This window comes from Fomitopsis serialis (genome assembly GCF_022376445.1).
Source record: "Fomitopsis serialis strain Sig1Antser10 chromosome Unknown B0H18scaffold_5, whole genome shotgun sequence".
Taxonomy (NCBI): domain Eukaryota; kingdom Fungi; phylum Basidiomycota; class Agaricomycetes; order Polyporales; family Fomitopsidaceae; genus Fomitopsis; species Fomitopsis serialis.
The window spans coordinates 854,834-869,051 of NW_025954965.1; the positions used below are offsets into that span (position 1 = coordinate 854,834).

The 14,218-nt window shown below is 53.7% G+C and overlaps 7 protein-coding genes across 7 annotated transcripts; 4 read left to right on the forward strand and 3 right to left on the reverse strand.

The window, feature by feature from the left end:
* Positions 1-662: 662 nt before the first annotated feature.
* On the forward strand, positions 663-3,132 carry B0H18DRAFT_1207589 (uncharacterized protein). The gene is made up of 14 exons (XM_048036222.1): positions 663-804; positions 858-1,179; positions 1,240-1,274; positions 1,332-1,494; positions 1,602-1,663; positions 1,717-1,814; positions 1,867-1,952; positions 2,004-2,008; positions 2,077-2,217; positions 2,275-2,290; positions 2,345-2,393; positions 2,451-2,482; positions 2,543-2,900; positions 2,958-3,132. Exons 2-13 carry the CDS (start codon positions 1,136-1,138, stop codon positions 2,868-2,870), a joined length of 1,059 nt encoding a protein of 352 aa, XP_047898811.1. The 5' UTR covers positions 663-804; positions 858-1,135; the 3' UTR covers positions 2,871-2,900; positions 2,958-3,132.
* A 792-nt stretch (positions 3,133-3,924) lies between these two features.
* B0H18DRAFT_979175 (uncharacterized protein) lies at positions 3,925-4,257 on the forward strand (the record flags this gene model as incomplete). Its single annotated transcript, XM_048044370.1, has 3 exons — positions 3,925-3,947; positions 3,997-4,046; positions 4,096-4,257. Coding segments are annotated over exons 1-3 (209 nt in total), but the record flags the coding sequence as incomplete, so codon positions are not given.
* On the forward strand, positions 4,238-5,259 carry B0H18DRAFT_494013 (uncharacterized protein). The gene is made up of 7 exons (XM_048038297.1): positions 4,238-4,256; positions 4,315-4,437; positions 4,496-4,593; positions 4,655-4,747; positions 4,955-5,012; positions 5,067-5,086; positions 5,141-5,259. Exons 2-6 carry the CDS (start codon positions 4,392-4,394, stop codon positions 5,084-5,086), a joined length of 315 nt encoding a protein of 104 aa, XP_047898813.1. The 5' UTR covers positions 4,238-4,256; positions 4,315-4,391; the 3' UTR covers positions 5,141-5,259.
* A 507-nt stretch (positions 5,260-5,766) lies between these two features.
* On the reverse strand, positions 5,767-8,346 carry B0H18DRAFT_979183 (uncharacterized protein). Its single transcript, XM_048044371.1, has 6 exons — positions 8,069-8,346; positions 7,605-7,948; positions 7,321-7,552; positions 6,530-7,259; positions 6,167-6,480; positions 5,767-6,109 (listed from the first exon to the last, which is right to left on the reverse strand). The coding sequence occupies exons 1-6, from the start codon at positions 8,304-8,306 to the stop codon at positions 5,877-5,879; spliced, it is 2,091 nt and encodes a 696-aa protein (XP_047898814.1). The 5' UTR covers positions 8,307-8,346; the 3' UTR covers positions 5,767-5,876.
* Positions 8,347-8,572: 226 nt separating this feature from the next.
* Positions 8,573-10,089, reverse strand: B0H18DRAFT_979187 (Cullin binding-domain-containing protein). The gene is made up of 7 exons (XM_048044372.1): positions 9,649-10,089; positions 9,357-9,593; positions 9,282-9,306; positions 9,143-9,217; positions 9,044-9,088; positions 8,904-8,960; positions 8,573-8,839 (listed from the first exon to the last, which is right to left on the reverse strand). The coding sequence occupies exons 1-7, from the start codon at positions 9,978-9,980 to the stop codon at positions 8,753-8,755; spliced, it is 858 nt and encodes a 285-aa protein (XP_047898815.1). The 5' UTR covers positions 9,981-10,089; the 3' UTR covers positions 8,573-8,752.
* A 2,016-nt stretch (positions 10,090-12,105) lies between these two features.
* B0H18DRAFT_1082689 (uncharacterized protein) lies at positions 12,106-12,995 on the forward strand (the record flags this gene model as incomplete). The annotated part of the gene is made up of 4 exons (XM_048031568.1): positions 12,106-12,133; positions 12,222-12,433; positions 12,517-12,861; positions 12,882-12,995. The coding sequence occupies 4 exons, from the start codon at positions 12,106-12,108 to the stop codon at positions 12,993-12,995; spliced, it is 699 nt and encodes a 232-aa protein (XP_047898816.1).
* A 390-nt stretch (positions 12,996-13,385) lies between these two features.
* B0H18DRAFT_1114781 (uncharacterized protein) lies at positions 13,386-14,104 on the reverse strand (the record flags this gene model as incomplete). The annotated part of the gene is made up of 4 exons (XM_048033166.1): positions 13,386-13,480; positions 13,554-13,649; positions 13,709-13,870; positions 13,930-14,104. 4 exons carry the CDS (start codon positions 14,102-14,104, stop codon positions 13,386-13,388), a joined length of 528 nt encoding a protein of 175 aa, XP_047898817.1.
* Between the last annotated feature and the right edge of the window lie 114 nt (positions 14,105-14,218).

Sequence of the window (14,218 nt, forward strand, 5' to 3'; positions counted from 1 at the left end):
AACTTACCACTTGTGGATACCAGGCCGGTGAGCACGCGCGCAGGGATCACCGCAAGGTGCCTCCTCCCCTAGTTGCTTCCCCGGAACGCGATTCCGGAGATCCCTTGGGTCACCGTGATGTTCCTGCTCATGATCGAGGGCGAGTTTTGCTTCTCTCTCATATGCTTCTTCAATCCTGACCACACGAATGCACGCCTCGACCATCGACCCATGTTGAGCGTGTTTCTCATGTGAGTTCGCGTATACCAGGAGACCATGCGAGTGATGTCGATGCAGGCCGAGCATGCGCATGAAATCAACGGAATGCATGGCCTGTGTAGTTAAGTAGTGTAACTAGCACGCGGAAACACTGGGAAGAAGCGTCGAAGGCCCGGGCGCAACAAGGTGCAGAACCGTCTGTGAGTGCAGTGCTTATCGCCGTGCACGTGGGGCTTGGAACCTGATCAATGTACTGCCAGTACTATGTCATAGTATTATGTACTGTCAATATTGACCAAATGGTCGTGCCTTGGCCAGAAGCCACTGTGGCACCAAGATATGAACCAAGATTTCCACTGTCCGGGGAAAGCGCATGGCGCGGGCGGCCTAGCCAAATTTGGTCCCGATTCAGATGATCGCCCACCTCAGTGTCGCAGGGCGGTTAACGTTTGCGACTCAGCACTCAGTCTTTGAGCAGTGGGCCTGGCAGTGAGATACACCGTGGCAAGGCATTGGCATAAGGTGCCAGTGCAGTATGAGACTTCGAGTCGGTCGGGGCCCAGCAAGGCAGTCAAGTAGAAATGCCACTCGCCGGCAAGCTCGCCGGTAGGTCATCCACATCAGCGTGGGGCTGCTAACACTGATAGAACATTCAACAGCCCCATCCGCATGACGGTACATTCCGAAAATTGAAGTATGCGCTGATAATTTGATTGCAAGCGGCTCGATCAGAAAAGGCGGGATTGCGCCCCCGGCATCCACAGTGTACTTCTAGACGACACGTTGTGCACGAGCAACGTCCGTTCCTCCGCCCACTCGTGCACAGATCATCTCGACAGGGTATATCAATCCCTTTGCCTGTCATCCGTTGGTTCTTGCCTGGGCGATGCGCATCCTGTGCCCGCACTCGGGACTACACAGGCGGTGACCCGACACTATGTCGTCAACCACGGAACAGGCTATCACTGCACTCAATGCCTCGTAGGTTGCATTTACCTAGCTCTACAGGCTACCACGACTACATCTGACGTGCGCGCACAGATATATAGCAAATTGCATCCTCGCCGTGGCTTGCAGTGAGTCTTGAGTGAAGTAAATCTGCATATGCATTTGACGTATCCTCCGATATTCAGCTCTTTACGTTTATGAACGATGCCTCATTTTCGATCAAGAGGTCGAGCTCATTTGGCGACGCAAGTTGTCCATAGCCTCCGTAGTGTACGGCATTATGCATGTGTCTATGTTCACTACCCTCTGTACTGGTGTGGCTCTCCTCATTACAACAAGCTGCAACGTGAGTATATGACATTAGATCTATGCAAGCTTGGCTTACAGTCTAACAGGCGTTGAGTATCATGGATGTTACGTTCTCGACCAATTTCGTTGAACTTCGTTGTCTGCAGTGGAATGATCGTGGGTATTACTGAGATTTCCTCCAAGATATTGTTTCGCTGGGCCATTGCAGGTGCTCTCCTCCAAGTTCTATCTCCCCGCGAACAAGCTCACGTCCGTCCATAGGCATTTCGGCAGTGCGTGTATACGCTATCAATGGTCGTACGCTCGGGATGCCCTCGGCCATCTTACTTCTCTTCTTGACTTACACGCTGTACGACTTTGTAAGTAATCGCCACAGATACCTGTCTGACACTGACCGAACATTGCCTTCAGTACAACGCCTGTAGTTTGTACAAGCTGCGAGCACCACCTCCCGTCGGCTGCCTTCTTCTGTCCAGCATGCGCCCGGATGTCCAGCAGTAAGTTATACACTTCAGCGCCGCGTTGACTTGCCCTAATTTACATTACAGTGGATGTAAGGATCTAGCCTTCAACGCTAGGAGCTTCTGTCAAAATGCTAATTGCTTGCGCCCCGTTGAATAGTGAAGATTGCTGGACTCATATGTGCCGCTGTTGCTGAGGCTCTTGTCTTGGTAGCTACCTGGCGTGCTACGTACAGGGCAAGAAGAGCGACGGACAGCTCAAGTATGAGGACTTCTGTCAGCGGAATGTTGCTCCGGGACGGTGAGTGGACTACGGGCTCTCTTGTCTAGTAGCAGTAACCCATCGTTGCGCGTACAGGGACGGTCTACTTCGGGTAATATGATACCGTTGATCTCATGTAGACACCTCTAATATTCTTTCACCGTAGCGTGATTTTCCTCCTGCTCGTCCTCAACGCCATATTGGAGATCGTAGACGTAAGTCTGAAGTCCACGTGGAAGCAGAATTCCCCTTGAACTAATGGTCGTGTTTAGACAGATGTCTCGATCGCGTCTTTGACCTATGTGTGCGTCTTGACTGATGCCGTGCACTATGTCGACGTCGCTCTGACAGGCTTTATGTTCAGCTTGCAGACCTCCTGCATGTCGCACTTCTACATCGACCTTCGACAAGCCGCATCGCCGGAAACGATGCCCAGCGGTCACTCCCAGATCCACGTCTCCCTCTCACGCTTCGTAGGCACACTCGAGGGTTCGCTTGTCTTTGGGTCCGACGGATACGTCGGCGAAGATGAGGTAAATGACAGCTCGCTATGTTCGAACGACAATTGGGGTGTCAAGTCTGTTGGGGGCATAGCGATGGAGAACATGGCAAACTCCGGATTCTCACCTGATCTCAACGCCTCGCTGGCATTGAAGCAGAAGCATCTGGGCGCGGATGCGAAGGCCGTTTGATGGTGCCCTCTGCTTCATCGGTCTGCCATGGTGGGTGTGGTATTTGGTTAACCATGTGCTGAACCCAGCTGAGTGATTAGTATGCAGACTTTGGGGCTACATAGCCGTCTTTGATGGTTGTGTTACATTTTTGGGGTTTGGAGGATTGTAATGCCGTATACTGTCATCTGTAGACTTGATGTTGTGTGTACGTACGTATGTGCATGTATGTTTTGCTGGAGTGCCGAGATATTTCCTGGTGGCATTGACGCGCGACTCGGAGTTATGCTTGTGTACACGTCCACGTGACCGTGTTGGCGGAAAGGCAAGGCGAAACCTGGCGGCTCTATGTTGCCTCAGGCTCAGGCTTCCGCTTCCAACGTTAACTGGATGTCCTTTTAGGGTGCGTCAATATTCTATGCTGGCTGATAGGATTGATGTTACGAGTGCTAATAGTACTACTGCCCGGCGTTCGTTTAGATCGTCCTGAAGGCATGTGGAGGCTGCGGCACCGCTGCCAGTGCCTTCCCAACGCACGATGTCCGGTATCAATCAATATCTTGATACATTGTCAACATGCCCAACAGACATCCAGTGAGAATTTCAGCCCGGGACTCAGACGGCTACGGGGCGGACCTACGACCACCTGCTGCGCCTCCCGAATGCTACATCTGAGCGGCGCAATTGGGCCACGCTGTGTTTGTCAATCATCAATGAGCTAAAGGTGGCCGCGGCGCTGACAATTTATGATCATACGAGTTCTTGTCTCTCTCCGATAAGTTGACCGAACTTGCGTTTCAGGTGTGCGTCGTGTGCCCATTGGACGGTGCCAGTTCCACAGAAGGTGTGCGGACTGGAACAAGCAATAACACATTGCGTACTGGATGGCTGCGGCGCCGCGCAGCATCATTATGCAATGGGTCCGGTCCAAACTGTATCCCGTGATCATCCCAGTGGTTCCACCAGCCCGACGAGCCGACTATCCGTCGTACTTAAATGCGTGACCTCTGGGACCATGTCTTGTACGCGTTTTCGTGTCCATAACATGGCGACGACAAACGTCACTCAGCAAGATTTTGCCATTGCCCGAGACATGGGGTGAGTTTGTTCCAATCATGTGGATTCTTCTGGTGGTAACTGCCAGTAGTGTCAGCTTGGTCTGGACTCGGAGTCACACCGCTGTATCGCATGTGGTGAGTACGTGCATAGAGTACAATGCCATCGCAGATCTGGATGTTGTTCGGAGCGCTTTTCATGTACGATCGCGCCCTCACCATCGGACAAGAAGTAGAGCTCTGCTGGGGACGACGGGTATCGATCGCATCTGGGCTATGCTTGCTGATGCAGGTATCTGCTCTCGTTTACCTCTGGATGTATACGGCAATACTTTCAACGACTAGCTGTAAAGTGAGGGTCAATACACGTGTGTCACTTGACCTTGGTTAACGTCATCTCAACTTCTCAGGGGTTTGGCCCACCCTTAGACAGCAGACTCACAGCTATACTTACGCAAAGCATACACCCAGTGGCTACGTTCCCGACATGATATTGAACATCGCTGCGGCGAGTTTCCACGCCAGTGTTGGAGGTCAGCCGCAGATTTCGACCGCTCCGTACTATTTGGATACACAGATATGTTCTGGCAGCTATCTCCGCGCTACGTGCCTATGCCATCAATGGTCGGTCGGCAAGGATTCCTGCAGGTATCATCACATTATCTCTTGTGGGAACCGGGATAGACATTGTGCGTACGCTTCAGCTCAGGCTTTCGCGGGCGATTTTGAGCGTTGATGCATCGGTAGCAGTACAAGGCCTTCGGAATAATCAGGATTACCGTACCCTCTCCAGTCGGTTGTGCGTTGCTATGGGCCAACTCCAGCGCCGTCTTACAAGCGTTCGTCGTCCTCTAGCATTGATGCAGCGATAGTACTGACAAGAATTGCCATACAGGATAGGTACGAAAGTCCCTGCTAGCTCGTTTGTCAGTGTTAAGATGGTGTTCATATAATTGTTTACCTCGCAGTGCGGTTCACAGGTCAAGCATCTTCGACCGTGGCTGAGTCTTGGTATTGGTGACGACCTGGCACGCCGCGCACGGTTTCAAGCGAACAGCTCGTCGCCTGAATTTCAAGCTTCCAACGACGACACTTATACTCAGAGACGGTAAGTGGTCATTCAATCTTGGAGACGTGCACGGCTGAGCTATCTGTTCGTCAGGTACAATCTACTTCAGGTAGGTAAGTTGGTTATTGAGAACATTCAGACGACAATATTGACGAAGAGTTGGGAAGTATCATCATTGTGCTTCTCATTCTCAACGGTGTACTGAATCAGCTCAAGGTAGGCATAATCAAATCACGTCCCATTCCCTTGCTTTACGAGTGCGGTATCACCTTTTCAGAGCAACAGCTTCACAACACCGCATACCTATACGTATGTCTTCACTCTCAGTCAAATGCACTGATCGGTCACTCATTCTTATATTCATCAACCCAGACTTCAATCCATCATCATCTCACGTTTCTTCCTCAACCTCCGCAAAGTCGCCCTGATGCCCGAAACGGCCTCAAGCCCGTCACAGATGTCCGACATTCACTCCTCGCGAGTGCTAGGCAATATCGGCGGGTCGCTCGTCCATGACATCGACGAGATCGACCATGAGGATGAAGACCACGTTGACAACGGAGACGATGGACCTGCACAAACATCCGACATTGAGATGGAACCCATTGGAGTGACACAGCGAGCTTGATTCTCGCCATACCATGATAGAGGACCGATGCTACCGACCTGCAGCATTAATACACACGTAATAATGATAACATAGACCCATCCTCGTGCTCTCTTTGCAGACACGACGCAGGTACTTACCTGAAGCTCACTCAGGCCTGCGGTAGCTGTGATGTCTTACTTAGGCCAGCTGCGCCGCGTAGCGGACGCGGACGTGTGCGGATATATTACCCAAGAAAGTCAATAGAAACATCACTACTTATATCCTGGTCTGTGCCAAGTCTGTGCTACAGTCCATTACAACGTAGCATCGAAGTCGAACTGGTTGAAGCGAGCCTCAGGAAAATATCGCGCCCTAACCTTCCGCCCACCAAAGTACCGGCCGTCAAGCTCTCTCACGGTCTTCCAAGCCCCAACGGGACCGGCAAATAGCACGAAGATGCGGACTGCATCATCGGGGTCGTCCGGAGAAGGATACACGGGGTGCACGATTACTCGCTCGACTGTGCCATTCTTGGAGCACTCGCCGCCTAAGGAGACGCTGTCAGCGATCATACGCCAGCTACATGATCACAACGACGACCAACCTATATCGTCCCTGAGATCCTCATCTTCCACGTCTTCAGGGCCAACCATGTTGGTAAGCACCACAACACGACTCGGCTCTCCGAACCGTTCACGATCTTCGCGAGTCTTCGCGTCCTCATTGAGGTTCACGATCTTCCCCATCTTCGATCCAGGACCAGAAGGTTTACCGGCGTCCTTGCCTTTGCCCTTGCCTCCCGCAACTTGCTCGACGGTAAGGGCATGCACTATCCCGCTACCGTCAGCACCAAGGCCCTGGCCCTCTTTGTGTCCCCATTTAGCCATGAGACGTGCGGCAAATCCATGAGGATCGGGTCTGCTCAGCTAGTCAGATTCAATCCGATGAACTACATAAAGGCACGCACCTTTTCTGTAGAGCTTCCTCCACCGTCGGAGATGCAGAGGAGGAAGGGTCCGTAGACCCAGCAGGCGGTGCCAAAGCGCGTAGTTTGGCGGCGATCGCTGCGGCAGCCTCCCGGCTGCTGCGAACCTTGTCCTCAGATAGCCCGATTGGGACAGGTGCAGGTGGCGGCGGTACAGAGGAAGGGGGAGCGAAGGGGTTATAGGCGAGCGATGGCGACGGACGTTCTGGTTCAGAAAGCGGCCCTGGCTGTGCACCCATTTGTGACATCGCGGCACGACGAAGAAAGGCATCTTCTCCGGTATCCACAGCTTGAAAAACTGGAACAGAAGGCGGAATACTAAGACCTGGTATGTCGATCTCGTCGTCGTCTGTTGTAACCAACGATGGGGCCGAACGGCTGAGCGGTGGAATAGAGGACACTGGTATTGTTGGCGGAGTTGCTGCTGGCGGAGGCGTATTAGAGGCCGACGGGGTGAATCCGGTTACCAGGGGTGCGAACGCAGGTGTCGGGGGTGTGAATACAGACACCGGTGGTGCTAAAATAGGTGCCAGGGCTGCTGGTGCTGCTGGTGCTGCTGGTGGACGAATACCCATCGACATCGCAAGACGTCGCTGATAGGCCTCGTCACCCGTAAGGTTGACGTCAACCGCAACTGGAGGCGGGACGGGCGGGACAGCACTACCTAGACCGCGAGGACCATCGTAGTCTTCTTCCGGCTCCTCGAATCGCCCTGCATATAATGAGATCACGATTGCCGCAGAAAGACATGTCACGACAACCAAGTCACACACCTGCTTTACGGGGCCGCTCATCCTCAGAGCCGCTGCCATAGCTGTCGGAATAGCTACTGCTCCGCCGCACTCGTTTTCGCTCTTCCGCACGTCGTCTTTCTGCTATCATCTGTTCTCGTCTTTCTTCGCGCTCCCGCCTCTTCCAGTTCTTATATTCGTTGTAGTCATTGGGGCGCATGGAGTCGTAGGCCTCCGAGGGGTCCCATACAGCGATGACAGGTGCGTTCTTGTTCTGCTATAGATCAGCCGGGAGTTCTCCCTTACAACCAATATTGTCTGCATACCTTTCGCCCTTTCTTCTTTCCGCCTCCACGCCGTTCACCTCGCTGAGCCTTGAATCCGTTGATATCCTCGTCGAGAATCATGGACGGCGGCTTGACCTTCTTGCCCCAACCTTGAGCCTGTGGCTGAGAGGTCGCTGGCGCCTCTTCTATCTTCGATTGTTCGACAAGGGACGGCGGGGCGAAGACGACGGCGGTGCTTGAGATGGTTGCGGTCGACGATGCGGCGGCGGAGGACGCTTGTGTTGCGGCGACCGCAGCGCCCACAGGGAGCCGCGCCGCAGGTGCCCTTGCTTTCTGGACCGGATTGCGGCGCACGGGTGCAAAGGCGAGGCTTGCAGACCATCCTGGCGATGACGGGACAGGTCCAGTGGATCATCGAATATTGAGGTTGAGGGATAGCATGGACGACGGGTTCGTGAATAAACGAGCTCTACAACGCCAATGCTGCATAGAGGGAGAGATACCGGCTGTGGCTTTCACCGAGCTTCCATCGGTGGCAGCATTAGTGCTCGACGCCGTGTCGGGCACGCTGGTGGTCGGCGGTACTTGTTCGCTTGAGGGCGAGGCGGAAGGCGCGAGGCCTCTGTCGTGGGCTGGTGCATCGGTGGGCCCCTGAGCGTCGTGTGGACCAGCGGAAGTGCTGAATGCCTTCACAGAGGAGAACTGAATGCCTCCGTAGAGCCCGCCTGCTCTGCTAGACATTTCGTTTGGAAAGCAAGGATGAGAGTAGGAGCGAAGAAGCGTGGGAAGTAAGTACCGTCGCTGTTACTGTAGGGTTATGATTCGCTCAATAAGTCAGTAATTAGATAAGTACTGCATTTGTTACCATCGTATACACTGACTAGTAAATATCATAAGTACCGACTCATTGAGCGAACAAGGCTTCGCGGTTGCTTCGCGGATATGTGCATGTGTAGTTGATTTGGAGGTCAGAAGTGCTTTCTGTGTGAACAGGTCTTGCGGATGATGTCCAGGCAATTGCAATTAATTCGAAAGTGCAGGACGATACGGACATTTAAAGGCCTCAGAAACGGATTAGATAGAAACGAGTAAAAGCCAGCTGCAGTGATAGTGACATGGGAGCATTATGAGGTCAGTTACTCTATAGATGTACTGTTCGCGTGAGTCTAAAGGACGTAGGGTACGTCCTATGCATCGACTTGTATAGGGGCATCTACACCTGCGCTATTACTGTTCTTCCAGGTGACGAAGTCGTCCAGTAAGGTCGGCCAGGCCTGCACACGCATCATATACATAAGTAACGTCGAAAGCATTCACAATTAAATGAACGACACATACCCCCTCTGGATCATAGTTAGATAGATCAGGCCGGACCACACGGACGAACTCCAGTGTCTATAGGTAACAACGACAGTCACGTCAGTTGCCTGTCTGGCGTGGACCGATGCACGTCCACAGTGAATGGTATATACACGAACCATGCTCCATAGGTCCTTGTTCACGCCTTTGTACGTACCCCTCTCCTGCACGGATGTGTGTCAGTTTGGCCCGGTCACTTCTCGATTGATCATACTTACATTGATGAATCGAAGAATATCGGACATCAGAGGGTGTTTGGGTACCAACAACACCGACCAAAAGGCGCTCGCAGTCTGCCAGAGATTATAGAAGTCGTTAGCAGTGGAAACCTTTAACAATAAGTCGGTCACAACTGACATCCATGTCAATATTTCTTGCTCCTCTGGATATTACATTAGTCCTCTGATGCTCGTGCCATAATGGTAGACTCACGGTGGCTTCGCGAGCGCGAAGCAGAAGGCATAAAGCTCGTTGAAGGCTTTCTTCGTGTCTGAGGCATACCCGTAGTATCGAGAGCGATTGTAAGGATCAGAAGGAGCGGACGACGCAGTTGGCTTCTTCTTCGCCGGGGCAGGAACCTGCGCTGACGGCCTCAACGCTGGTTTGTTCAAGAGTAGGAGGTCTTCTAGGTCATGGAGAGCGGCGGAAAGCGCTGGCAGACTCGAGATTCTGATGTTCGACCATGAGAAGGACGAGCGAGCTTCCACAATAAGTTAACCCATACCGGAGATCTGTCGTTGCCTTCTCCCATTCACTTTTGCTGATCTTCGCCATCTCACTAGCTTGCAGCTGCCATGCTAGAATGAGAGGCAGAGCACCTTCCAATGAAATGTCGGCATCCGAACAGAGTCGCTCGAAGCCCTCTGGGCCTACGACAGTTGGATCATCCGGGTCGGCATACGAGCTGAAGAGGGATGTGGCAGACGCGGCAGAGTATGGACCTGGTTCGGATGATTTCGTAGGCTTTGCGGGTTTTGTAACGGGAGCTGACGCTGCCTCCTGTGTTCTATGGACATGTTTGTGAGGAATGCAGCACAGAAAGGATGACACCTTCATGAAACGTAGTAGATGCTGCCACGTGACGGCAAGGCGGGTCGTGCTCAACCAAGTTCTGCACCAGGCTCGGGAACACCGACGAGAACGAGGGTGGCTGGTATCGGACGTACTCTGTAACTTGCCCGACTGCCCGCACGACAGAAGGAGACAGGAGGCTGGAGGCAGTACTCACCTGGCGTCGGACCGTGGCTGGACGTACGTAATTAGCCGTAAATAGCTCGGGAAGGGAACCGGGCATCACCTCCTGGGTGCTGGGTGTGTATGGTTAGGGTTGCTCTTCGGACGTGGTCGACGCTCAGCAGACTCACTTCACTGCCACCGCGCCTTTTGCTTGCGTCCGTGGTCCTGCAGCCTTCCGGGTGCGCTTCGCCTGCGGGGCAGTCTGACGACAGGCGGATGGGGGATGCTGTTCAGATGCTGCCGGCAAACTCACCTCAACAGCGTCGGGCACGTCTGCTCCAGGCGTCCCCTCGGTCTCAACCGTGGCTGTCCTACTCCTGGCTGCGCGCGCAGAGGCGCGGGTGGCTCGTGTAGACGTGCTGCTCGCCTCCGACGCAGCATCGTCCGCCCGTTTGCGCTGTCAGGGGAAGATGAGATCAACATGTTGTACACGGCTACTTAGCCACTCCAGACCTTTGGCGGCATTGTGAAGGAACAAGGAGGCTGAGGTGCGTGGCAGCACAAACAAGATCGGGCACGTCGAGGACGAGGAGAAACGCGCCACGCTTGGCGCTGCAGCCGAAAACGCGTTGTATACATGAGCACGTGCCTCGCGGAACGGCTGGATTCGTCCTCGACTTCATAAGGCAAGTTAATTTCCCCATTAGTCCGTCAATACGGGCCGCACTGTCGGCAGTCCTCCATCCAGTAAGTGCACAAAATTCAAAATTCAATGTCCAAAAAGGCGCAGTTGCTTCCCTCTGAGACCGTTCAAGCTAGCGACGAAGCAAACCCGCCCACAGGCAGCCATGCGTAGAGGAATGTCGCTTCGGTGCGCCTGTGTTGTTTCTATGCCAATGTCCGGTCGCCGCCTACGTTCTGACTGCTTGCTAGATATTTCAGCTAGCGTCCAGCGGGCTGTACCCCATTATAATGTCTACTGTCGGGCTTCATCACGATGTTGCCTTCTGTTGCATCTGTCCCCGGCCCTTGACCGAACGTTGAGTCTCAGCTGGATCACGGGTATGGCGGCAGCTGCGACGTGTCCGGACGGCGACAAATCCACACCTTTCAATGCCACCATTCAATCTTTCGAACAACTGCGTCCAACAAACAGGATCAAGCGTCTCTGGGAGACATACCATTTTGCCGGCATACAAGTGGGTCATCTTTGTCTTCTTGGGGACATTCAACTGTGACATTGTCCTCATGATGCAACTACCGTAGTCGCACGCACGGGCACCGTAGTAGCCCGGCGTAGTATTTGCGCACCGCTGTGCTACCCACATATGTCAATGTGCAAAGGGACGCTCTCTGCTGCTGACCAAATAAAAATCTTGTTTCTCTTTGTGCACCGGATTTGGACATTAGCTTCATCTAGCTCCATAACAGTCTATTGACAGAACCCACCTGCCGCTGTGCGCCTCAGTCTACTGTGCATCGTGCATTACACGCTGGCTCCAAGACCGCCCGACATGTGTTCCGCCTTTGTCGCGGGCAAGACGTCGCGCCCCGCGGCGTGGCACGGATTTGTAGTCAAATTTTGAATTCGATTCCGAACAGTCATCTGTCCACGAGAGGGCGTGGTTTGGGCGTGACTACCTTTTGGACTCAGCGTGCATCCGAGTTTGCGTCCCACGGAGGACAGTCGGTGTCTGTTGGGTCGTCTTATTGTTGGGATAGTTTGACTCGTTCCCAGGCAATTGTTTGACAACGGACCGGGCACTGAGTCAGTCCAATCAGAACGGTATCGGAGAAGAAGAACCACATGGCTGCGTTGAGCCGAGCAACCGTAACACAAGGACTGCCTATTCCGGCACAATGCGCCCTACTGAACGCCGCCACCCCGGACATATATAGCCCGCCACCCCGGCCTGCCCTGCATGCAACAGCTCGCGTGCCGCCCTTCCGCCCTACTTTTCGTTTTCTCCCCCTACACTGTTCTATATTGTCTACCGCAGCCATAATGTCTAGTTTTCACTCCTCTACCGTGAGTACACGTCCGATCGGCGGGCCAACAGTCAAATTCATGCTCATCGTGATGCCCCACTCTGCAGGAGTTGAGATCCCACTGTGGCACAGAATGCCTGCTTGAGCAACCCACTGGCTCGCATCGAGTCAAATATCACGGCGCTGGCGACCACTCGATATGGGACTTCGCCCTTGAGACGGAGCACCGCCCAGTCGACGTGTCCCTCGTACTCCCGCATTATCGCGCCCGCAATCAACCGTTCGACCATCGCTTATCTATGTATGTTAGAAGCGAGAGGGCAGAGTCGATGAAAGTCAAAGTCGTACGTCTAACTGTCTCATCCTCTGCGATCCGTGTCTGACTCCCAGCCGTAGTGCCGAATTTCCTCCCGACGGGTCCACCAAGTTCCAGCTCGAGGTCCACTCCGCGTCCAATGCGGACATCACTATCTGGCTCCCATCGGACTTCCGTGGGCGTATCCACCGCTCAGCGCACTGCAGACGCGTCTCGTTCTCCGCCGGCTTCACAAATCGCATCATGCAAAACGTGTGCATGACGCAGTCCCGCCGTCCGTCCCTCGTCGCCGCCATCGACAAACACATCACTCAGTACTCCGACATCTACATCTCCGACGACGCCGGCGTGTACTCCGAGAAGGAGCACTGGAACGCCGGATATATCTGCGGGGGCACCGAGGAGGACGAGGTCATCGTGCACACCGCCGGGCACGTCACCTTCCGCATGTGGGACGTCCACCGCAGCGACCAGAGGCCCGCTGTCGCGAGGCGTGCAAGCGCGTGCTCGGTCTCGGCTGGTGCGCCAAGCGCGCTCCGGAAGTCGCCATCGACTGGGACTTCCTCTGGACGACTAGCGACCATGTCTGATACATGACTAGAACATGGCATCGATTCCAAATACTGTTCCTCCTAACCAGCCCCCGTCTCTTTTTGCGCTGTCGTGCATATCTGCTTTCGAACACAATCACCTTGTATCACACGCATCTACCACGACCGTTCCTGTAGCCATTATGATCTCTCATCGCGATTCTCCCCATCTGTAGCATCAGTCTTATCACATACACGCAGTGCGCTGCTCGTTTCATAGTAGATTCAGATACCTCTCATGCAATATGCAATGTTATGCACCAGGTTAATACCGCTATATACCACGTCCTATGGCTACAAAATGAATGGCTCCACGCTCCAACAAGAAATGAACATGAACTGCGCATGGAGCAGATGCGCAGGTGCATGGATGGAAGTGATGTACATAACTTACACCGCGGCAACATCGGCATCTTGCCCAACAGTCGACAAACACTGCTCCAGGACCTCCAACAACGCGGGGTTCTCCAGGCGGCCGCGACACGCTCCTTGTCATTGAGCTGCTTGTTCACTGGCCCTTATATTAGACGCAATACTTGAAGAGGCAAGATAACTCACAAGCATGCTCGCTTTGATGAGACCCAGGTTTCACGCGTATGTCCACCTTGTATCGGTGAGGCAGGCTCCGGAGCAACCGTACGCGGATGGAAAGACCTACGATGACCACGGGTGTCAGATCTAGATACGATCGTATCAGAGACAGTGTGACTCACCGATGAAGGTGCTCATTCCGCAGTGAGGCACCGTCGGAGTGAACTCGACGGTGAGTCTGTCTGGATTCCGCGCATCGAACATGATCTGAGGGGCTGAGACGACCGCCAGCTGCTCGAGAGACATGTTTCGGTGCTCGGGATCGGATATGGAGCGTATGAGCTCTGAAACAAAGAACGTCAGACATCGCAGAAGACTGCGACGTGAGGGATGTGTGACTCACCGAAAATCTCATCCTGATCTATTGCCTCGGTCTCATTCGAGTCATCCAACTCTTCGTCTCGGTGCTCGCCATCATCGAGCCAGAGGGAGTTCAGTCTGACACCAGGAGGGAGAGACCGAGCGGATTTAGTTGTGGCAAATACTGTGGGATTTGGGTTGAAGACCTCGCCGGACATGGTTGTTTTGGTCAGAGTGGGATTCGTAAGACAGTCGTAAGACATGACGGGTCGGTACGATCTCGATCTCGATCGCCGACCACGTGTTTAGCATTACCACCAGATCTCATCGGC